Source organism: Jaculus jaculus, chromosome 10, assembly GCF_020740685.1.
Source record: "Jaculus jaculus isolate mJacJac1 chromosome 10, mJacJac1.mat.Y.cur, whole genome shotgun sequence".
Taxonomy (NCBI): domain Eukaryota; kingdom Metazoa; phylum Chordata; class Mammalia; order Rodentia; family Dipodidae; genus Jaculus; species Jaculus jaculus.
In genome coordinates this window covers 90012709-90036384 of record NC_059111.1, presented here as the reverse complement: position 1 = coordinate 90036384, position 23676 = coordinate 90012709, and the positions used below count along the sequence as shown (strand labels likewise).

The 23676-nt window shown below is 45.8% G+C and overlaps 1 protein-coding gene across 2 annotated transcripts in view; it reads right to left on the bottom strand.

The window, feature by feature from the left end:
• Window positions 1–93: 93 nt before the first annotated feature.
• The window catches only part of Tspan33 (tetraspanin 33), a 36507-nt gene continuing 12924 nt past the window's right edge, over window positions 94–23676 (bottom strand). The window contains exons 2-8 of one of the 2 annotated variants that reach the window (XM_004661219.3): window positions 13067–13124; window positions 12016–12143; window positions 11621–11695; window positions 8706–8801; window positions 1887–2015; window positions 1351–1512; window positions 94–1191 (exon numbers count right to left, since the gene is read on the bottom strand). In XM_004661219.3, coding sequence (XP_004661276.1) covers window positions 1090–1191; window positions 1351–1512; window positions 1887–2015; window positions 8706–8801; window positions 11621–11695; window positions 12016–12143; window positions 13067–13124 — 750 coding nt within the window. In that variant the 3' untranslated portion in view covers window positions 94–1089. The remainder of the gene's footprint in view (window positions 1192–1350; window positions 1513–1886; window positions 2016–8705; window positions 8802–11620; window positions 11696–12015; window positions 12144–13066; window positions 13125–23676) is intronic. The other variant, XM_012949364.2, reaches the window with a different exon arrangement.

The window sequence follows — 23676 nt, the reverse complement described above, 5'->3', positions numbered from 1 at the left end:
GGTCGCCTCCTGGAGGCAGGGCCGACAAGCTGTACCCTTCTCCCTTTCCCCTACTAGTTGCCAGAATGGAAAATTCATGAAGGACAGCTTAGCCCAGGTCAGCAAACTTTTATTGCCACTTCTGGCTCCTCCCAACCCCAGCAAGAGTTCTCATCCTTACACTGTAGAAACGCAGAGTTCTGGTGCAGGAGAATGGAGGTGCGGGGGCGGGGACGTTGCCACTCCTCTGCACATTGCCAAGTTAAACCCCACTTGCTGGAGGGGGGAGGCAAACAGAGAGGAATTCAAGGGTCTGTATGACTGTCCTACTTCTGCCGATTGAAGAATATAGGACCATGGTTCCGAACATTTTTTAGAAGGGGGTGGGGATGAGTTTGGCTGTGTTGTACCCCTTGCCCTGGCTGCCACGTTTCCATGGAAATGAGGGAGGGGCAGGATGTAGCTCACTCTGACTACCTGGTAGGATGGCAAAGCGAGCGTTTGGTAAACATATCCCCTACCACTCTTAACACTGGCACACACAGCTGTCCCTGGCCTATCCCCAGGCTCCCCCTCTGCCTGTTCCACTCCCTTCCCTTTGGAGCTGGTAGCATGCCAACTGGACTCCAGGCAGGGCTTGCTAGGGTCTACTCTCCACAGCCAGGTCTCCCTGGCGCAGACTCTTAGGTCTGTCCACCCAAGCTCAGCAGAAGCCAGAACAGGGCTGTCTGTTGTTGTACCTCCGCTTTAAAAAAAAAAAAAAATCCCCTAAGCTCTCTGTGCCACTGCTGTTTCCCAAACAAAACTTCAAAATGTAAATCCAAATGCCTCCGGTTAGGAACAGTAGAAACTAAGTCTCTAATGATGGCAAGGGCTAGAATGGGTGAGATGAGGCACATCCTGCTTTGGACAGCGGAGCCACCTGCGTGCCCTGCCCTCTGCCCAGCTGGAGTTCGCTTGCTTTCCTCTGGGTCCTCGTGGCCGGCAGCCTGGAACCCAGAGCTCGGTCAGGCGCGGTTCTCAGCATCCTCTGCGGTTGGTGTGTGTGTGCGCGCGCGCACACGTGTCAAGCTTGCCTGTCGCCATGGTGAGGAAGTGCAGAGAGAATTCTCAGTACCAGGGGTCAGCCCGGTGCTGTTGGTTGTAGAGCTGCAGCTTTATCTGATCTTTGATCTGATTCACGAGGACCTGGGACAGCAGGATTCCCACCAGCTGCGGGGAGCAAGAGGCAATTCAGGCTCTCAGCAATGCTTTTCCTGACTCCCGTTCCCTTCCGCAGTGTCCACCCCAACTGATCCCCTGGTGCCCTCCCTAAAACAGTCTTCGTATGGATTGTGGCACCTACTAGTCTTACAGGGAGGGGTAAGTTACCTGGGGGATAGCCAGGCCCAGTGCTACACCACCAAGTAGGAATAGGTTGCTGTGTATCCAGTTGACCAACTTGTCAATACAGCCATTAGTGTAGATGACTTTACTAGCTTCCAAGTAGTCAAGGGCCTGCATACCTTGGCCACACATAGTGTTGATCACTGCCTGAGGGGAAAAAAAAAAAAAAGAAAACCCCAATGAGACTCCCAAACCAATATTTTTTTTTTGTTTTGGGTTCTGGCTGATGGGCTTCCCATCTTTCCCAAACCCCTAAATTGTTAGAGAAAAATCATTGAGGGATCCTGGTTAGGAAATGGTTAAGTGTAGAATTCCTTTTCTTTGGGAGGTCTGGGTCTCCAGGCTTCAGTCAGATCTGCCTCTTTGGAGACCCCAGGTGGGCCACCAGAGTGATGAAGGAAAACACAGCAACAGGTCCTGGACAACTGCTCGGGTTAAGCTAGGGAACGGAGTCTCAAGAATCAGAAAGTCACTTGGAGCACCATCTAGGAGGAGATGAAGCAGAAAGCATGTCTGCTCACCTGGTTGGGGGTAGGCAGGCAACAGGAATAAGGCACAGAGCATCTCTCTCGGCTGGGGTTGTCCTCTGAGCAGTTAAAGTACATATTCTGAGACCAGTCTTTGTAGGAAATCCCTCCACAGCAGCTGAACTGCAACAAAGCCCACCGCGAGGTTAAGAATCACACTGAGGAGCCGGGTGTGGTGGTGTGCGCCTTTAATTCTAACACTCAGGAGGCAGAGGTAGAAGGATCAGCTGCGAGTTCAAGGCCTGGCCTGGGATTACAGAGTAAGTGCCAAATCTTTTAAAGGGGAATTCTCAAAGCCTATTTACAACTTCAAATTTGCTTAAACACAACTTTGAACCTTGAGCTCAGGACCTCCAGTTGCATTCACTTGAGAAGCCCTTTTTGAAAACTATTTGTTTTTATTTATTTATTGGAGGAGGGAGGCAGGGAGGGAGGGAGGGAGGGGGAGAGAGAGAGAGAGAGAGAGAGAAAATGGGTGCACCAGGGCTGCAAGTGAATTCCAGATGCATGCACCACTTTGTTCATCTGTCATGTGGGTCCTGGGGAATTGAACCTGGGTCCTTTGGCTTTGCAGGCAAGAGCCCTAACTGCCAAGTCATCTCTCTAGCCCAAGAAATTTTTAATTTCTACTACTTTATGTATCTTGTTATAACTGATATTGGTTTGATATTACAATTGTACATATTTTGGGGGCTTTTCTTTTATGAGGTAGGGTTTCACTCTAGCCCAGGCTGACCTGGAATTCACTATGTAGTCTCAGGGTGGCCCTGAACTCACAGCGATCCTCCTACCTCTGCCTCCGGAGTGCTGGGATTAGAGGCGTGCACCACCATGCCTGGCTCAATTGTACTTATTTCATATATTCAGCTATAATCTCTTGAGAAAAGGCTGTGGCTTTATAGTTCTACATAAAAGCCTGGCAAAAGGAAGTGTTCAAAAATTCTGGCTAGGAGTGAGGAGAGATGGCTCAGCAGATAAAGGCCTTGCTTATAGGCCTGACCCAGGTTCAACTCTCCAGTGCCCACATAGGCCAAGTGCACAGGGTGGCACATGTGTCTGGAGTTCATTTGCAGTGCCAGAGGACATTGGCATGCCCATACTCACTCATTCACTGTCTCCTTCTGCTTGTAAACAAATAAGTGAATAAAGCTGGGCATGGTGGCAACATGCCTTTAATCCCAGCACTTGGGAGGCAGAGGTAGAATTGCTGTGAGTTTAAGGCCAGTCTGGAACTAGAGTTCAGTTTCAGGTCAGCCTGGGCAAGAGTGAGACCCTACCTCCTCAAAAAAAAAAAAAAAAAAAAAAAAAGCTTGTCGTAGAGGTGCATACTTTAATCTCAGCAGGGAGGCAGAGTTAAGAGGTAGGAGATCACCATGAGTTTGGGGCCATCCTGAGTCTACATAGTATATTCCAGGTCAGCCTGAGCTAGAGTGAAACCCTACCTTGAAAACAAAAAGAAAACAAAATAAAAACCCTATATCTATCATCTATCTATTTATCTGTCTACCTACATACCTACCTATCTATTTATCTATCTAATATATATTTTTAAAAATATTGGCAATATTGGCTAGAGCTCAGTGGTAGAGTATATGTGGAGCCCTGGATTCATTTCAGCATTCCTGCCATCCCCCTGCTGCCAAAAAGTTAAAAAAATATTGCCTGAGGATAACTCGACTATCTATACTCAAAAATCTTTTCATAAGATAGACAAAATGCAAGAAGAGAATCTTCAATATTGTGAGTCCATAATTACTTCATGAAAGCAAACTGGATCCTAAAAACAAATGTCCATTTCCCCAGAGAAGCACAGATCTCAAAAGCACTTTTATCCAAAGCTTATCTTTTTTTTTTTTTTTTTTGAAGTAGTATATCACTCTAGCCCAGGCTGATCTGGAATTCATTGTGTAGTCTCAGGCTGGCCTTGAACTCACATCAATCCTCCTACTTTGGCCTCCTGAGTGCAGGGATTAAAGGCAATGTGCCACCACACCTGGCCCCAAAGTTTAACTTAATGCAAAAGTATTTGTTTCATTTGAGACAGACAGAGAAAAAGAAAAAATATGGGTGCTGGGGCCTTTTGCCACTGCAAACAACTTCCAGAAACATGCACCACTTTATGTATCTGGCTTTACATGGGTACTGGGGAACTGAACCCAGGCTTTCATGGATGGATAAACCAAGTGGGTAGTTACACATGTGAGAATTATTCAGCCTGTAAAAAGGAAGGGAATTCTGACATATACTACAACATGGGTGAAACTTAAAGATAAGACAAGTGAAAGAAATCAGATACAAAAAAAAAAAAAACAAATATAGGGCTGGAGAAATGGCTTAGTAGTTAAGTCGCTTGCTTGTGAAGACTAAGGACCCAGGTTTGATTCCCCAGTACCCATGTAAGCCAGATACATAAGGTGGTGCATGTATCTGGAGTTCATTTGCAGTGGCTGGAGGCCCTGCCATGCCCATTCTTTCTCTCTCTAATAAATAAAATAAAAATTATTAGAGAGAGAGAGAAATAGACAGGTAGAAACACACACACACACACACACACACACACACACACACAGAAAGAGAGAGAGAGAACCGAGAATGGGCGTGCCAGGGTCTCCAGCCACTGCAAACGGGAATTGAACCTGGGTCCTTTGCTTTGCTCCATCTCTATTTTGATTTTTTGTTGTTGTTGTTGTTGTTTGTTTTTCAGAGGCAGAGTCTTATTCTAGCCTAGGCTAACCTGGAATTCACTATGTAGTCTCAGGGTGGCCTTGAACTCACAGTGATCCTCCTATCTTTGCCTCCCAAGTACTGGGATTGAAGGCATGTTCCACCATGCCCAGCCTAAAATGTTTGCTTTTTAATTCCTCTTTTATTGACAACTTCTATAATTACAGAAAATAAACCATGACAATTTTCTCCCCTCCCCTCCCCCACTTTCACAAGTCCACTGTCCATCATATCCCTTCCCCTTCTCAATTAGTCTCTCTTTTATTCTGATGTCCATATATATATATATATATATATATATATATGTATATGTATATGTATATATGTATGTATGTATATAAAATTTTATTTTTTTGGTTTTTCAAGGTAGGGTTTCACTCTAGTCCAGGCTGATTTAGAATTCACTCTGTAGTCTCATGGTGGTCTTGAACTCACAATGATCCTCCAACCTCCACCTCACAAGTACAGTATTCAAGGCATGTGCCACCACAGCTGGCTTAAAAATAAAAACATCTTTTTGAGGTAGGGTCTTGCTTGCTCTAGCCCAAGAGGACCTGGCATTCACTATGTAGTCTCTGGCTGGCCTTGAACTCATGGCAATCCTCCTGGAATTCACGATGTACTCTCTAGTTGGCCTTGAACTCATGGCAATCCTCCTACCTCTGTCCTGAGTGTTGGGATTAAAGGTGTGCACCGCTATACCTGGCTTTAAAATATTATTATTATTTTGGTTTTTTTTCGAAGTAGGGTCTCACTCACCTGGAATTCACTATATAGTCTCAGGGTGGCAATCCTCCTACCTCTCTGCCTCTCAAGTGCTGGGAGTAAAGGCATGAGCCCCCATACCTTTATTATTAATTTTTTTATTTATCATTTTTTTATTTATTTCAGAGAGAAAGTGAGAGAGAGAATGGCACACCAGGGCTTCTTTCCTTTGCCAACAGCTCCAGACACACGTGCTGCTTTGTGCAGATGGCTTGACATAGGGAATTGAACCTGGGCTGGCAGGCTTTCCAAGCAAGCACCTTGAACAGCTGAGCAATCCCCTAGCCCTCTTTTACTTCTTGAGACAAGGTTATACAAGTTGCCCAGGCTGGTTGTGAACTCTTTTTTTTTTTTTTTTTTAATGCAAGAGAGAGCAAGAGAGAGACAGAGAGAAAGAGAGAGAGAGAGAGAGAGAGAGAGCAAGAGAGACAGAGAGAGAGCGATAATTGGCATGCTAGAGCCTCCAGCCACTGCAATCGAGCTCCAGAAGTGTGTGCCACCTTGTGCGCACGTGCCACCTTGTCTGCTGTGCCACCTAGTGCATCTGGCTTACATGGGTCCTGGGGAATCTAATCTGGGTCCTTAGGCGTTGCAGGCAAGCACCTTAACCACTAAGCCATCTCTCCAGCCCTTGAACTCACTCTTGATCCTCTTACCTTAGTCTTTCATGGAGCTAGGATTGCAGGCCTGTGCCACCATGCCCAGATAGTGTGAATAATTTTTAATACTTAGAGCTGGTGGGCTGGAGAGATGGCTTGCCTGAGAAGCGTAGGGACCCATGTCTAAAAGATCCCACATTAGCCAGATGTGCAGTGACATGAGCACACAAGGCTGCACACGTGTGCAAGGCGGTGCACGTGAATGGAGTTCAAGTGCAGTGCTGAGGCCCTGATGCTCCAATTCATCCTCTCTCTCATTAAAAAAAACAAAACATCTACCATATGACCCAGCTATAGCGCTCCTAGGCATATATCCAAAGGACTCATCTCCTTTCCTTAGAAGTACATGCTCAACCATGTTTATTGCTGCTCAATTTATAATAGCTGGGAAATGGAACCAGCCTAGATGTCCCCCAACTGATGAGTGGAAAATGAAGATGTGGCACATTTATACAATGGAGTTCTACTCAGCGGCAAAGAAAAATGAAGTTATGAAATTTACAGAAAAATGGATGGACCTGGAAAGTATTATACTAAGTCAGGTAACCCAGGCCCAGAAAGCCAAGCGCCACATGTTCTCTCTCATATGTGGATCCTAGCTACAGATGACTGGGCTTCTGTGTGAGAATGAAAATACTTAGTAGCAGAGGCCAGTAAGTTGAAAAGGAGACATAAAGGGTGGAGAAAGGAAGGGAGGAGGATACTTAACAGGTTGATATTGTATATATGTAATTACAATGATTGTAATGGGGAGTAATATGATGGAGAATGGAATTTCAAACGGGAAAGTGTGGGGGTGGGGAGGGAGGGAATTACCATGGGATATATTTTATAATCATGGAAAATGTTAATAAAAATTAAAAAAAACAACAACAAAACAACAACAACAACAACAACAAAGACACCCTGGTAAAGTCCAGGCAAGAGGTATATTCAGTAGTATGTGCTTGTCTACGATGTCCAAAGCCCTGAGTTCCACCCCCAATTTCACAAAAATAAGTAAAACAAAGCAAAACGATAATTTACTTTTATTTATTTGCAATCAGACAAAGAGAAAGTGAGAGAAGGGGAGAGAAAGAAATAGAGTATGGGTACACTCTTGCCACCTCAAATGAACCCCGGATGCATGTTCCACTTTGTGCTTTGGCTTTGACATGGGTACTGAGGGAATTGAACCAGGGTCAGTAGGCTTTGCAAGCAAGCACCTATATCCACCAAGTCTTCTCCCAGCCCGTAACTTTTTAATTTTTATTTATATTTATTTATTTGACAGAGAGGAGGAGAGAGAGAAAGAATGGGCGTGCCAGGGCCTCCAGGTGCTGCAGATGAACTGCATTTTGTGCATCCCCTTGTGTATCTCACTTATGTGGGTCCTGGGCAATTGAAACTGGGTCCTTTGGCTCTGCAGGCAAGTGCCTTAACCACTAAGCCACTTCTCCAGCTTCCATAGCTTTTTATTGCATATACCTGACCACAGTTCCAAAGTTTTTTTTTTTTTATTTTTTTATTTTTTTAATTTTTTTTTGTTCATTTTTTATTTATTTGAGAGCGACAGACACAGAGAGAAAGACAGATAGAGGGAGAGAGAGAGAATGGGCGCGCCAGGGCTTCCAGCCTCTGCAAACGAACTCCAGACGCGTGCGCCCCCTTGTGCATCTGGCTAACGTGGGACCTGGGGAAGCGAGCCTCGAACCGGGGTCCATAGGCTTCACAGGCGAGCGCTTAACCTCTAAGCCATCTCTCCAGCCCTTTTTTTTTGGTTTTGTGAGGTCGGGTCTCACACTGGCCCAGGCTGACCAGGAATTCACTATGTAGTCTCAGGGTGGCCTCGAACTCACAGCAACCCTCTTACCTCTGCCTCCCGAGTGCTGGGATTAAAGGCGTCTGCCACCATGCCTGGCTAAAATGTAATTTCAAAAAGGCAATCAAAATTACCTTCATTCCCCTATAGGCAACTACTTTTTTTTTGTTGTTGTTGGTTTTTTTGAGGTAGGGTCTCACTCTAGGCCAGGCTGACCTGGAACTCACTCTGTAGTCTCAGGGTGGCCTTGAACTCACAGTGATCCTCCTACCTCTGACTCCCGAGTGCTGGGATTAAAGGCGTGCGCCACCACACCCGGCTAGGCAACTACTTTTAATGGTTTCTTACAAAGCCTTCTAGAATCTTTTTGCAAATAAGACTATATATTCTTTTCTCCCCTTCTTTATTACATAAACAATAGATTAATATATACATTATTCTGTATCCTTGGAAGTACTTTTAATTGTTTCAATTTTTTTTTGAGGTAGGGTCTCATTCTAGCTCAGGCTGACGTGGAATTCACTATGTAGTCTCAGGGTGGCCTTGAACTCATGGTGATCCTCCTACCTCTGCCTCCTGAGTGCTGGTATTAAAGGCATGTGCCACCACACCCGGCTCCTTTAATATATTTTTATTTATTTATTTGAGAGGGAGTTGAACTGGGATCCTCTGGCTTTGCAGGCAAATGCCTTAACTGCTAAGCAATCTCCCCAGCAACTCCACCCTTTTTTTAAATGCCAAAACCTTTCCTAGAATCCATTACCTTGAAGGTAAAAAAGGTTCACAGGACTAGAAAGGGAGGCATCTTGGGATTTTTAGCACAGCCTTCAGGACACTAGCTACCCCAACATACTTAGTCCATACCTTCTTCTGGCCAAAGTCAATGAGGTTCTGCAGATCCAAGTCATCACGATAATGCACGATAGCATTGTTGATGATCTCACTCACTTTCCCCCGAGCCTGCCAGAGACATGGATAGGCAATCAGGACATGGGACTGACCTCTGACTTAATCATGGTAACAGAGACCATTACTGTTTTGTCTTGTTTCTTTCTCAGATTTTTCTTTTTCTTTTTCTTTTTTCAAGGTAGGGTTTTGCTCTAGCCCAGGATGACCTGGAATTCACTATGGAGTCTCAGGGTGGCCTCGAACTCTCGGAGATCCTCCTACCTCTGCCTCCCGAGCGCTGGGATTAAAGACGTGTGCCACCACGCCTGGCTACATTAGCTTGGGTATATGTTGACAGCTACCAAAGCTAAAGCAGCCGGATGGCCCCTAGCCCAATGGGGTTGCCCCAGCTCCAATCTTCTCACCATACTTATTCATTGCCACCACCTCTCATTCTTGTCACACATAGGGTGCTTCTATCACATCTTGTGGACCACTAACTCCCAGTAAGATCCTTTTGTCGCAAATTCATTTTGGAGCTCGCCTTTGGTAAATGGAGGTCCTCACACACATGGGATAAAGACAGAGTGATCGAGGCACCATGATGACTACCTTTTGCCCCTCATCTCCTGACATCTAGGCCAGAGGGATAGGTCTTGTGTCCTTTCCTCTTTAACATTGAGATGGAAAATGGGATAAGTTAGAGCCTCAGGTCTCTAAAACGGACGTGTACATCACTCAAGCGACCTGGAGTTGCTGGGTGTGGTGGCGCACGCCTTTAATCCCAGCACTCAGGAGGCAGAGGTAGGAGGATCACTGTGAGTTCCAGGCACTCTGAGAATACATAGTGAATTCCAGGTCAGCCTGGACTAGAGTGAGACCCTACCTCAATCCCTCCACCCCCCATTCCCCTCCCCCAAAAAACCCTGGAGGAAAACACAAGTGCAAAGTCAAAGTTAGGGCAGAAATATCAAGGCTGCTCCTCCTCATATCATCTTTTTTTTTTTTTTTTTTTTTAGGTAGGGTCTCTCTGTAGCCCAGGCTGACCTAGAATTCACTATGTAGTCTTGTCTTAGGCTAGCCTTGAACTCACAGTGATTCTCCTACCTCGGCCTTCTGAGTGGTGGGAATAAAGGCATGAACAATTATGGCTGGCAAGATCATCTTTTATCCAAATGAGTCTTGAAATCAGAACCGACACCTACCAAGGGAAGATGTCCAGTTCAAAACCCATTCATTCCTGATCCTCAGACAAGAGGGAAAAGAAATTTTGAACCTGATATTACTGCTTCTCAGAAACTCTACTTTAGAATAATGATGTGTTTCTCTCTCTCTCTTTTTTTTTTTTTTTCTTTCTCAAGGTAGGGTCTTGCTTTAGCACAAGCTGACCTGGAATTCACTATGTAGTCTCAGGCTGGCCTTGAACTCATGGCAATCCTACCTCTGCCTCACAAGTGTTAGAATTAAAGGTGTGTGCTAACACGCCCAGCTGTATTTGTCTTTCTTCATATTATTGCCACAAAATATTTGTTGACAGACACAAAGTGGATAGTGTTTTTTGTTACTCGTTCTTTTTTAGCAGAAAGGTGCTGAGTGGAGATGCTGACCCCTAGTGGATATAAGGAAACTGCATCATTTTAGACTCAGCTCCTATCTTTTTAAGATTTTCTAGAACCAGGACTAGGAAATTTAGGATTAGTTCAGCAGCTCTCAGTTTCAGAAGTTTCTACAATGGTATCGTTATCTTCTATTTATTATTTATTTATCTGTTTGTTTGGAGAGAAAGAGAGAATGGGTCTGTTTCTGCAAATGAACTCCAGACACATGTGCTACTTACATGGGTCCTGGGGAATTGAACCGAAGCCTTTGCAAGCAAGCACCTTTAATCACTGAGTCATTTCCCCAGCCCCAATGGTCTCTTTCTGATCCATTGCTTTCCTTACATTTTCCTTCAGTAGTACTGTTCTTTATCTCTGGTAACTATTTATCATTTGAGAAAGAAATTCTGCATTTTGTTTTGTTTTTGTTTTTCAAAGTAGGGTCTTGCTCTAGCCCAGGCTGACCTGGAATTCACTCTGTCATCCCAGGCTGGCCTCAAACTCACAGTGATCCTCCTACCTCTGTCTCCCAAGTGCAGGAATTAAAGGCATGCACCACCATGCCTGTTAAAAGGATTGCTGCTACATGACAAACCACCTTCCAGATATGATAAGCACTGTCTAGAATCGTGTCCCCATCCCCCCACCACTGCTTTCTCTCTGTTTATTTCAATAAAAGAGTTTTCCTTTGTAATTTTTTGTTTGTTTGTTTTTTAAAGGTAGTGTCTTGCTGTAGCCCTGGCTGACCTGGAATTCACTATTGTAGTCTTAGGATGGCCTCGAACTCATGGTGATCCTCCTACCTGTGTCTCCTAAAGTGCTGGGATTAAAGGCGTGCGCCACCACATCCGGCCATAAAATTTTTTTGTTATTGACAACTTCCACAATTATAGACAATAAACCATGATAATTCCATCCCCCCCCAAAAAAAACAATTTTTCAATAAAAGGCTCCTTGTGTTGTCTGTGGTCCATGTGATCAATGAGTTCTATAGACTTAGTCATTTGTCATTAAAGTTTTGCAGGTTATTTTAATGTTTTTCATGTTTACTGAATTACCTTTCTTGTTGGCCTCTCTGGCTGTCAAAGTAAAACATCTTACAGTGATGAAATTCTCTTCGGATATGGTGATTAGTTAAAGGCTGTTCACTCATCCCTTAGGAGGATTTTCCAAAGGCTGATGTTTCTCAAGGGAAACAGGGCTGTGGTTAACTAATCAGGCCCGATGAGAGTAGGAACTGTCCCTTCATCCCTCTGGTGTACACTGAAGGGGCCTCTAGGCTCCTACTATTACCTTGTCCGAGAAGACGAAGCCCACGACACCAGCAGCCAGTTGTAGCAGGAACACGATGGTGAGGCAAAGGGAGAACTATGGGGCACGGGCGGGAGAAAGAGAGAGTTACCGCTCTGGGGAGCATCCTCTCCCAGGGCCACGGTGAGCCCTGGGAAGGCACCAGGCCCTTCCTCCTGATGTCCACACGTGGCAGAGAAACCACTGCTTCTCAGACACTGTATGGGAAGTGGCTACCCTATGCTGGCTGCCGGGGTCGAGCTCTATGGTAAGCTGTGGACGGCACAGGCCTGCGGGTTAGGGTGGGACAGGGGAAGTGGAATAGAAAGGCTGTAGAAATGGCATGGGGAAAAGGAACACGGAGCGGACGTTCCCACGGTGGGCCACCGCTAACTTACCGTCTGCAGGAGGCAGATGTTCTCTCGGAGGGATCCGATGCAGCCACAGAAGGTGAGAAGGAACATGAGGACACCCACCACAATCAGCAGGATGGCAGGGTCCACTGCCAGACAGGCCAAGGCTGCTTCTGGGGAAAAGGCTGAGCCTCAGCTGGGGCGCTCAGAGTCACCGTTCCTCCCCAGTGCCAAGTGAGGAGTATGCAGAGCTAAAATACCTTCCTCACAGAGGGAGATGAGAAAGAGTCCAGAGGCTAGAGAGATGGTTTAGCAGTTAAGGTGCTTGCCTGCAAAGCCAAGAGACCTGGGTTCAATTCCCTAGTACTCACATGAAGCCAGATGCACAGAGTGGTGCATGTCTGGAGGCCCTGGTGCACCCATTCTATCTGCCTGTTTCTCTTTCTTTCTTTCTTTTTCTTTCTTTTTTTTTTTTTTTTTTGGTTTTTCAAGGTAGCTCAGGTAGTCTCAGGGTGGCCTCGAACTCGTGATGATCCTCCTACCTCTGCCTCCTGAGTGCTGGGATTAAAGGCATGTGCCACCATTCCCAGCCTTCTGCCTCTCTCTCCCTCTCTCTCTCAAATAAATAAACAAAAAATTATTTAAAAAGAAAGAAAGAGCCCAGGAGGAGTCCTGGCATTTAACCTGAGCAACTCTAGGGAAGGGAGGCGCCTTCATTCTTGGGCTCAAGAGAGGAAAGCCTGCTTTGCCTTCGAGAAGACTCAGAAGAAGTTTAGGCTCACCAGCTGGGCAGATCCTTTTGCTCTGAAACTGCAGAGGAAGGGGAATGGAGGTTGAGTTCCTTCAGGACAAGCTAAGGAGGCTGAAACCCCTGAATGCTCTTTACACACAGAGGCCTGGCTTCTCCTCCAGACTCCTCCTAAGTCTCAAATGCAGGCTGGCCTCGGGAGAGAGACAGGGGCTTAGGAGAACCCAAGTGAACTGCCACCATGAAGAAGGCCACTAAGACCTGGCTTACAGGGAGCTGCCTCCTCAGGCCCCAAACTCACACAGGAAGGGGAATGGCAAGAGCCCAAGAGGGGGACCTATAACTTACCCGCATGCTTCATGAGCCGGGCATAGACACCCACGGCCACCATTACCATGGAAATCACCTGTGGAAATGAAGGGAGCCCGACTGAGATTCTAGCAATCTGAGAGCTCTGAACATGAAGGGTAACTTTCTAGGGAAGCAGGAAAGGATGACTTCCCCAGGCCCAGGTGTGAGGATTTACCCACTCCAGTAATATTGCTACTAGTACCTGCCAGAGTTCACTTTCATGAGATATGTTTCCTGACATCACTTCCTTCAATCCTCACAACACGATCACCTAGTGACGCTAATACTGTAGTCATTTCACACATGAAGAAATTAAGGTAATACAAGTTGTTTTGTTTTTTTGTGGTTTTTCGAGGTAGGGTCTCACTCTAGCTCAGGCTGACCTGGAATTCACTAGGTAGTCTCAGGGTGGCCTTGAACTCACGACGATCCTCCTACCTCTGCCTCCCGAGTGCTGGGATTAAAGGTGTGCACCACCACACCCAGCTGGTAATACAAATTAATATAGAATATAGGATATAAATAATATAGAATAGTGATTAAAAGCCAGGCCGTGGCGGTGCACGCCTTTATCCCAGCACTTAGACACAGAAGTAGGAGAATTGCTGTGAGTTTGAGGCTAGCCTGGCACTACATAGTGAATTTAGTCAATAGCATCAAAACTTCCCCTAGCTGGGCATGGTGGTACATGTTTTTAATCCCAGCACTTGGGAGGCTGAGACAGGAAGATCACCATGAGTTTGAGGTCAGCCTGGAGCTACAAAGTGAGTTCCATGTTGGCCTGGGCTGGAATGAGACCTTACCTCGAAAACAAACAAACAAAACAACTTGTCCTAGATACACACAACTTTTTCTTTTTTTTCTTCCCGAGGTAGGGTTTCACTCTAGCCCAGGCTGACCTGAATTCACTCTGTAGTCTCAGGGTGGCCTCGAACTCACAGTGATCCTCCTACTTCTGCCTCCTAGGTGCTGGGATTAAAGGTGTGTGCCACTATGTCTGACCACACACAACTCTCTGTCTGTCTGTCTGTCTGTCTCTCTCTCTTTTTTTTTTGGTTTTTCAAGGTAGGGTCTTGCTCTAGCCCAGGCTGACCTGGAATACACTATGTAGTCTCAAGCTGGCCTTGAACTCACGGTGATCCTCCTACCTCTGCCTCCCAAATGCTGGGATTAAAAGCGTGCGCCACTATGCCAGGCTATATTTTAAAATTTTTATTTATTTGCACTGTGTGAATGTGTGTCTTTATTTTATGTATAGGGATACCAGGGTCTCTTGCTGGTGAAAATGAACTCCAGACACATGTGCCACTTTTTGTGTCCAGCTTTGTGGGTGCTGGGGAGTCAAACCCAGGCTGGCAGGCTTTGCAAGTAAGAGCTCTTAGCCACTGAGCACAGCCCCAGCAACCGTTATCTTTACAAACTCTGGTTCTGGCGTGGAAGAATAGAGCAAGGTGGGTCCCGCACATTAATTTCATGACTTCTTCCTGAGGAAGCAAACCCGTTAGCAGGAGTCTACCAGGAGTTCTCTGCTCCCTAGACCCCAAGGAGCGTCCGGCAGCCCCACTGTTTACTCTCTTCAGCTACCCTTTCTTCCAACTCAGCTTCCAGGCTGGTGCTAAGCAGCACTTGGCTGTCACCATGGTAATAGAAGAGACCAAGCTCTGGCAGGGAAGAGTTCTCAGCAGCAGGGGAAGGAAGGGATGGCAAGCTAGACTCCTTTGTCTTAGAAGACAGGAACCAACTGGAAAGAGCTCCCTAGGGACCTTTCATGGGAGAAGGGAGCTAGACCCCTATAACAGGTTTCAAGATCAGAGAGGATGGGTGCATCAGGGCCTCTATCCACTGCAAATGAACTCCAAACATATGCACCATTCTGTCTCTTTCTCCTTGCAAATCCACAATAAATAAAAATATTAAGTCTGAAAAAAAATATTAAGTCTGAACACAGCTAAACCAAGAAAGGCACATGTGTCTGGAGTTCGTTTGTGCTGGCTGGATGCCCTTGTGCTCATTCTCCTCTATCTGCCTCTCTCTCTCTCTTGCTTTCTCTCTTATAAATAAATTTAAAAAAAAAAATTGCTGGGCGTGGTGGTGCACGCCCTTAATTCCAGCACTCAGGAGGCAGAGGTAGGAGGATCATCATGAGTTCGAGGCCACTCTGAGACTACAGAGTGAGTTCCAGGTCAGCCTGAGCTGGAGTGAAACCCTACCTCAGGAAAAAAAAAAATGTATCTAGCTTCCATTTATGTTGCTCCCAGGCTCCTCACTGTTTTTCACATTTTAAAAAATGTTTATTTTTGTTTTTTGTTTTTGTTTTTGTTTTGTTTTGTTTTTGAGGAAGGATCTCACCCTAGTTCAGGCTGACCTGGCATTCATTCTCTACTGTTACCAGGCTAGCCTTGGATTTATTTATTTATTTATTTATTTATTTTGGTTATTCGAGGTAGGGTCTCACTCTGGCTCAGGCTGACCTGGAATTCACTATGTAGTCTCAGGGTGGCCTCTAACTCTCAGCGATCCTCCTACCTCTGCCTCCCAAGTGCTGGGATTAAAGGCGTGCACCACCATGCCCTGCTTAGCCTTGGATTTATGATGATTCTATTACCTCTACCTCCCAAGTGCTGTGATTAAAGGTGTACACCACCACGCCCTGCTTTTCCAGCCCCCAATTAAAAAAAATTATTTATTTGCAAGTAGAGGTCTACAGAGAGACAGAGAGGCACACATAGAGAGAATGGGCACACCAGGCTCTCTAGCCCCACATGTTAGAAATTTTACTAGGTGGATAAGTGTACAGAAATCATCTTTGATTAAATGTCAACACAGGCCGGGTGTGGTGGTGCACGCCTTTAATCCCAGCACTCGGGAGGCAGAGGTAGGAGGATTTCCGTGAGTTTGAGGCCACCCTGAGACTAGATAGTGAATTACAGGTCAGTCTGGGCCAGAGTGAGACCCTACCTTCAAAAACCAAAAAAAAAAAAAAGTGAACACAGGGCTGGAGGGATGGCTTAGTGGTAAGATGGCTTAGTTGTTAAAGTGCTTTCCTGCCTGGGTTCGATTCCCTAATACCCACATAAAGCCAGATGCATAAAATGTGGCACATGTGTCTGGAATTTAATTTGTAGCTGTAAGAGGCCCTGGCACACCCATTCTGTCTCTTTCTCCTTGCAAATACACAATAAATAAAAATATTAAGTCTGAACACAGCTAAACCAAGAAAGGCACAATACCACATATTGCCAGGTACAGTGGTACATGCTATAATCTCTGTACTCAGAAACAGAGATAGAAGAATCCACACTTCAAGGCCAGCCAGCCTCAGCTATAATGAGTTTGTGGCCAAAGTAGGGAACATGATGAGGCTCTAGGTGGGGGTGGGGGGGGGAGAATACTGGTCATAGGGTAACTTAATTTTATCTAAGAGCCTGTAATTACAACAAATGGGGTAATGTCCCCTAAAAGCAATAATGTCTTATTCCTGAAATCTGTGAATACATTATCTCATATGACCAAAGGAACTTTGCAAATTTCAATTGGGATACAGAGATATTCTTCCTAAATGTCCAGTGTGGTCATTAACAGACCTTATAAGAGAGAGGGGAGCAGAGGAGTGGAAACAGGGTTGAGGTGGTGTGATATGTGGACCAAGGAATGTGGGCAGTCTCAGAAGTTGAAGCAGGCAAGGACAGCTTCCCTAGAGAAAACCAAAAGAAGCACAATACTGTCACCTCAGTATTAGCCCACTGAGACCTGTTTAAGACTTTAAAAATTATATTTTATTTATGTATTTATTTGAGAGACAGGAAGAGACAGAGAGAGGCAGAGAGAAAGAATGGGAATGCCAGGGCTTCTAGCCACTGCAAATGAATTCCAGATGCATGCACCACCTTGTGCATCTGGCTTATGTGGGTATGGGGGAATCAGACTTGAGTCCTTTGCTTCATAGTCAAGTATCTTAACTGCTAATCCATCTTTCCAGCCCCAACTTTTCTTTCTTTTTTTTTTTTCTTTTCTTTTTCGAGGTCTCACTCTAGCCCAGGTCCATATGGAACTAATTTTGTAGTACCAGGTTGGCCTATGAACTCATAGCGATCTTCCTACCTCAGCCTCCCAAAGGCTGGGATTAAAAGTGTGTGCCAAGCTGGGCGTGGTGGCGCATGCCTTTAATCCCAGCACTCGGGAGGCAGAGGTAGGAGGATTGCCATGAGTTCAAGGCCAACCTGAGATGACAGAGTTAACTCCAGGTCAGCCTGGACCAGAGTGAGACCCTACCTCGAAAAACCAAAAAAAAAAAAAAAAGTGTGTGCCACCACACTTGGCTGTTTCAGACTTTTGACCTCTAGAATTATACAAGCTTAAATTTGTACCATTTCAGCCAGGTGTGGTGGCATAATCCTTTAATCTCAGCACTTGGGAGGCAGAGGTAAGAGGACAGCTGTGAGTTCAAGGTCAGCCTGACTACACAGTGAATTCCAGATCACCTGGGCTATAGCAAAACCCTACCTAAACAAAGCAAAACAAAACAAATAAATAAACAAAAAAAGCTGGGGGCTAAAGAGATATCTTAGCAGTTAAGGCACTTGCCTGCAAAACCTAGGACCCAGGTTCAATTCCCCAGTACCCATGTAAGCCAAATGCACAAGGTGGCACACACATCTGGAGCCTTTAATCTCAGCACTCGGGAAGCAGAGGTAGGAGGATCATCATGAGTTTGAGGCCACCCTGAGAGTAATAAATTCCAGGTCAGCCTGGGGTAGAGTGAGAACCTACCTCAAAAAAGTCTATGTTGGGGCTGGAGGGATGGTTTAGAGGTTAAGGGGTTTGCCTGCAAAGCCAAAGGACCCTGGTTCGATTCCCCAGGACCCATATAAGCCAGATGTACAAGAGGGTGCATGCATCTGGAGTTCATTTGCAGTGGCTAGAGGCCCTGGTGCACCCATTCTCTTTCTCTCTCTCCCCTCTCTGCGCCTTTCTCTCTCTCTCTCTCTCTCTTTTTTTTTTTTTTTTGGTTTTTCGAGGTGGGGTCTTACTCTAGCTCAGGCTGACCTGGAATTCACTATGGAGTCTCAGGCTGGCCTCAAACTTACGGTCCTCCTACCTCTGCCTCCCGAGTGCTGGGATTAAAGGTGTGCACCACCACGCTCAGCTTCTTTCTCTTTCATAAATAAATAAATCATATTTTAAAAAAATCTATGCTGACACAAACACATAACCAAATAAGTAGGGGAGAAAAGACAAATCTCTTATGCAGGAGAATCCCCCAAATTTATAAAGCCACTCTCAAAGAGGGAGAACACAACTTTTAACTCCTTCAGTGTGTGCTGTGTATAGTCTTTCTTCCAAAGAACAAAGCACAGAAAAGGGGGAAAAAAAAAGAGTAATTACACAGTGGAGTAGCCCCCTCAACCCCATGATCAAGGTCAACATTAAAGATGATGTTGATCAGTCATTGATATGATATGATGTGAAGAAAATGATTCTTTACCACTGTGGTCTTCCTCCCCAACATCTGTAAGCGCACGATCACCATGAGAAAAACATCAGGCAGGCTACCACAGGGGCTGTGAGGGGCAAGTTCTGTGGTCAAACGTGACCAGCTTAGGAATCCACAGACATTCCTCTTGAGCAGGTCTCCGAGGTTGCTTCCTGGAAGGACTGACTGAAGGAGGAAATCCTTCCTCCATTGTGGGTGGTCCTTCCACTGGTGGACTTTGTGTAAGGAAGCTCTGAGAGAACACAGCCCCTCTCCACCTGGCTGCCCCCTCCCCCACTACTCGCTCACCTATCCTGCTGGACTATCCTTCAGCGGCGCTGGAAGCAAGTTTCAGCACCTCCCCAAGTGGACTGGAGACCGGTGGCTTCAGGGCCAGGTTGGGACTGCCAGGGCGTCCAGCCTTGCGAACTGAGCGGCTATTCTTTGACTTTCAAGCCTGCGCACTGCTGTTGTTGGACTGCCAAAACGAATCCAATAAATCCCCCTTTTAATATCTGTGGTCTTTGGAATGGATGTATCTCAGTTGATTCAGGCGTTTTATTAAAGCTTGTAACTTGGTGTCACTGTGGGCGGGTGCATCCTAGGGTGGCGTGGGGGCAGATACAGAATTCCAGTCTACACATATGTAAAGTGCTTGGGCTCTGCCATTCTGAACTCCAAAGCGTGCTTGCTTGTTGCCTGTGCTGGTGGTAATTGCCTTTTTCTTTTCTTTTTTTTCTGTTTGGACCCGTGAAAGGGGGTCAGCTTCTTCTGCCACTATGGGACTTCCTTGAATCTGTAAGCCTCCAACAAATCCCTTCCTCCATAACTGTGCCTGATTTGGAAGTTCATCCCAACAACTAAAGCTGACTGTGACAATATTTTTATTTATTTATTTATTCATTTATTTGAAAGACAGAGAAAGAGAAACAGAGAAAGAACGGGCACACCGGGGCTTCCTGCCACTGCAAACAAACTCCAGACACATGAGCCACTTTGTGCATCTGGCTTTATGTGGGTACTGGGGAATCGAACCCAGGCCATTAGGCTTTGTGGGTAGGCGCCTTTAACTGCTGAGAGCCATCTCTCCAGACCCAAATGCCCCTTTTAATATTTTATTTATTTATTTATTTGACAGAGAAGGAGGGGGTGATTGAGAGAGAATGAGTGTGCCAGGCCTTCCAGCCACTGCAAACAAACTTCAGACACATGTGCTCCTTGTGCATCTGGCTAACGTGGGTCCTGGGGAATAGAACCTGGGTCCTTTGGCTTGCAGGCAAATGCCTTAACCACTAAGCCATCCCTCCAGCCCCCAAATGCCCCTTTTAATACAATTCATTCTAATGGTTCTGTTCCTCTAGAGAACCCAGACTAACTACAGGCCATTCTACAAAACACCTGAGCAACTCTCTAAAAAAATCTCAAGTTGGGCTGGAGAGATGGCTTAGTGGTTAAGCGCTTGCCTGTGAAGCATAAGGACCCCAGTTTGAGGCTTGATTCTCCAGTACCCACGTAAGCCAGATGCACAAGGTGGTGCATGCATCTGGAGTTTGTCTTTAGTGGCTGGAGGCCCTGGTGTGCCCATTCGCTTTCTATCTGCTTCTTTCTCTCTCTGTCACTCTCAAATAAATAAATAAAAATTAAAAAAAATCCCAAAGTCATTTTCAGCAAGCAAAGTCTGAGAAACTATCCCAGGCAGGAGAAATGAGACATAAACTCAATGTAATGTAGTATCTCAGGTGGAATCTTGGAACAGAAAGACATTAAGAACAAAGGAAACTGGATTAAAATCTATAGCATAATGATAATACCATTCATTAATTGTAACAAATGGATCATATTATGATGCTATTAACAGGAAAAAGTGGGTGCGGGGTATATGGAAAGTATGATTTTTTTCAGTTGTTCGGTAAAATTAAACTATTCTTTTTTAAAAAATATATTTTATTTATTTGTTAGAGAGACAGAGAGAGAGAGAAAGAAAGAGGGAGAGAGGGAGGGAGAGAGAGAATGGGCTGCCAGGGCCTTCAGCCACTGTAAACAAACTCCAAATGCATGTGCCCCCTTGTGCATCTGGCTTATGTGGGTACTGGGGAATTGAACCTGGGTCCTTAGGCCTTGTAGGCAAACACCTTAACTGCTAAGCCACCTCTCCAGCCCCTAAACTATTCTTTAAAATCCTATGTTATTTATTTATTTATTTGACAGAGAGAGAGCGAGAGAGAATAGAATGGGCGCGCCAGGGCCTCCAGCCACTGCAAATGAACTCCAGATGTGTGCGGCCCCTAGTGCATCTGGCTAATGTGGGTTCTGGGGAATTGAACCTGGGTCTTTTAGCTTTGTAGGCAAATGCCTTAACTGCTAAGCCATCCCTCCAGCCCAAAGCCTATGTTTTTAAACTTAAAAATATTACTTATTTTGTTTTTTTTTCAAGGTAGGGTCTCACTCTGGCCCAGGTTGACCTGAAATTAACTATGTAGTCTCAGGCTGGCCTCAGCTAGACCACCACCATGCCCAGCAAATTTATTTATTTGAGAGTGCATGCGCATGCAAATGGGAACACTAGGGCCTCTAGCCACTGCAAATGAACTACAGATGTATGCACCACCTTGTGCATCTGGCTTACATAGGCGCTGGGGAATTGAACTTGGGTCCTTAGGCTTCACAGGCATGCGCCTTAGCCGCTAAGGCATCCCTCCAGCCAAAGCCTATGTCTAGTTTATGTGGAACTGGGGCCTCATGCCTGCAAGGTAAGTACTCTACCAACCAAACTACATCCCCAGCCAGACTACATGTATTTTACAGGAATGTTACACAGATACACAGAAGCGTAATATGCTAATTTCTCTCATAGAAATAAAGAATTTCACCAACAGATGGCGTGGCTATGGCTGTCTCTGTATCTCATAAAACAATACAAATAACACTCTAGATAAATTATTCTCCCTTTTTTTCCATAAGATTTTGCTGTCACCACTCCTCTTTCCCTGTACCTTTCACTAGCTAGCACTTACTGGCAGATAAGCGGCCACAGGCACTAATCATGTTCACGGGAGAAAACAGAAAGTGGGGAAATTCTTTCCATTAGCTTGACTTTTCTTGCAAATTAGAAAAAGACAACCAGAATTTGATTTTTTTTTTTTTTTGGGAGGAATTCATACTACCTGGAAAAAAACAAAACAAAAACAAAAACAAGCAAAAAGCACCTTGTCTGTTTCCTAGGGCGCAGTTTCAGGGCTATAAGAGCTCCAAGCTCAATGCCTGTAACTAGAAACAAACTGGTTACAAAGTGGTAACAAACTGGTTACAAAGTGGTACCGCAAGCCCTGAGTGCTGAACCTAGGGAAGGCCGTGGAGGATGAGTGAGCTCTGTTACTAGGATAGACTTGAAACTTCTTTGCACAGAAGGAACTATAAAGGTATCATTAAACACCATCTCCCTCTAGTTAATGATGGGAATATGAGCAAGGGAGGTTCAGGTTCAAGGCTGGCCCCTACTCAGCCTCATTCCCATCTACGCAGTACTCTTTTTCCTCCTCTCTGAAGGAGCTGTCACCCCAGGACTGCAAGCCCATCCCACCCCAGCAGGGGGTTTCCAGGAGCTAGTTCCAAGGGCAGCAGTAGTCATTTCCTTGGTGGAGTGTAAGAGCCACGGGACTAAACTTTATATATGCTATCTCATTTTATCCAGCCATAATCCCGAGAGGGCATCCGTTCTTACGGAACTGATGGTCACAGAATTCATGTAACTTTGCCTATTTATGATTGACAAGCGGCTGGAGTGGGACTAGAACCTAGGTCTGGCTGTCACCCAAGCCTTAGGACCTCGGCCACACGGCTGTCTGTATCTCGGCATCCTAGCCACTTCTGGAGCCCGTGTGTTCCCCGTGGGGCTATCGTATGAGGCAGGAAGAAACAGCTGGCCACAGTTCTCCTGGGCAGCAGCTGGTAATCTCTAAACTAGGTGGAGCTCAGGCAGGGGAAAGATCTTGTGGGGAGGTGACAAGGTATTGGCAGAGTCTAGGCAGCAATTTGGAGGGAAATTCCTAAAGCGACACCCTGAAAGGGAAGAACACAGCATGGCCTGGTGGGGCCTGCCTGCTTGCTCATACCCACATTCAGTGTACAAGAAGTAGGAGGATGTTTCCCCTCTTCTTCTTCTTCTTCTTCTTCTTCTTTTTGGTTTATTTTTATGTATTTATTTGAGAGTGACAGACAGAGAAAGAGGCAGAGAGAGAGAGAGAGAGAATGGGCGCGCCAGGGCTTCCAGCCGCTGCAGACGAATTCCAGACGTGTGCGCCCCGTTGTGCATCTGGCTAACGTGGGTCCTGGGGAATCGAGCCTCGAACCGGGGTCCTTAGGCTTCACAGGCAAGCGCTTAACTGCTAAGCCATCTCTCCAGCCCACCTCTTCTTCTTTTTTTTTTAAAAATTTCAAGGTAGGGTCTCACTCTATCCCAGGCTGACCCGGAATTCACTATGTAACCTCATGGTGGTCTCTAACTCATGATAATCCCCCTACCTCTGCCTCCCTGAGTGCTGGGGTTAAAGGCGTGTCCCTGGCCCCCTGTCCTTTAGAAGGTGCTGGAAAACAGCTGAGAGCACAGCAGTTCCTGAGCGGGAATCAAAGCCTTGTGCCTGAGCTGGGATGCAGTTCAGTGGGAAAGTGCTCACTGGGCAAATAAAGCCCAGGGCTCAATCTCCAACACCAGAGCAACAACAAGACTCTGCCCCTCCCTACACAGAGGGAAGTGGGAGGAAGGAATCTCCCGTTGCTTCTTAGAACTAACTTTCTTTCTTTTTTTTCTTTCTTTTTTATTTTATTTTATTTTATTTTATTTATTATTTATTTGAAAGCGACAGACACAGAGAGAAAGACAGGTAGAGGGAGAGAGAGAGAATGGGCGCGCCAGGGCTTCCAGCCTCTGCAAACGAACTCCAGACGCATGCGCCCCCTTGTGCATCTGGCTAACGTGGGACCTGGGGAACTGAGCCTCGAACCAGGGTCCTTAGGCTTCACAGGCAAGCGCTTAACCGCTAAGCCATCTCTCCAGCCCATTATTTCTTTTTTTTTTTTGAGGTAGGGTTTCCCTCTGGCCCAAACTGACCTGGAATTCACCGTCACTATGTAGTCT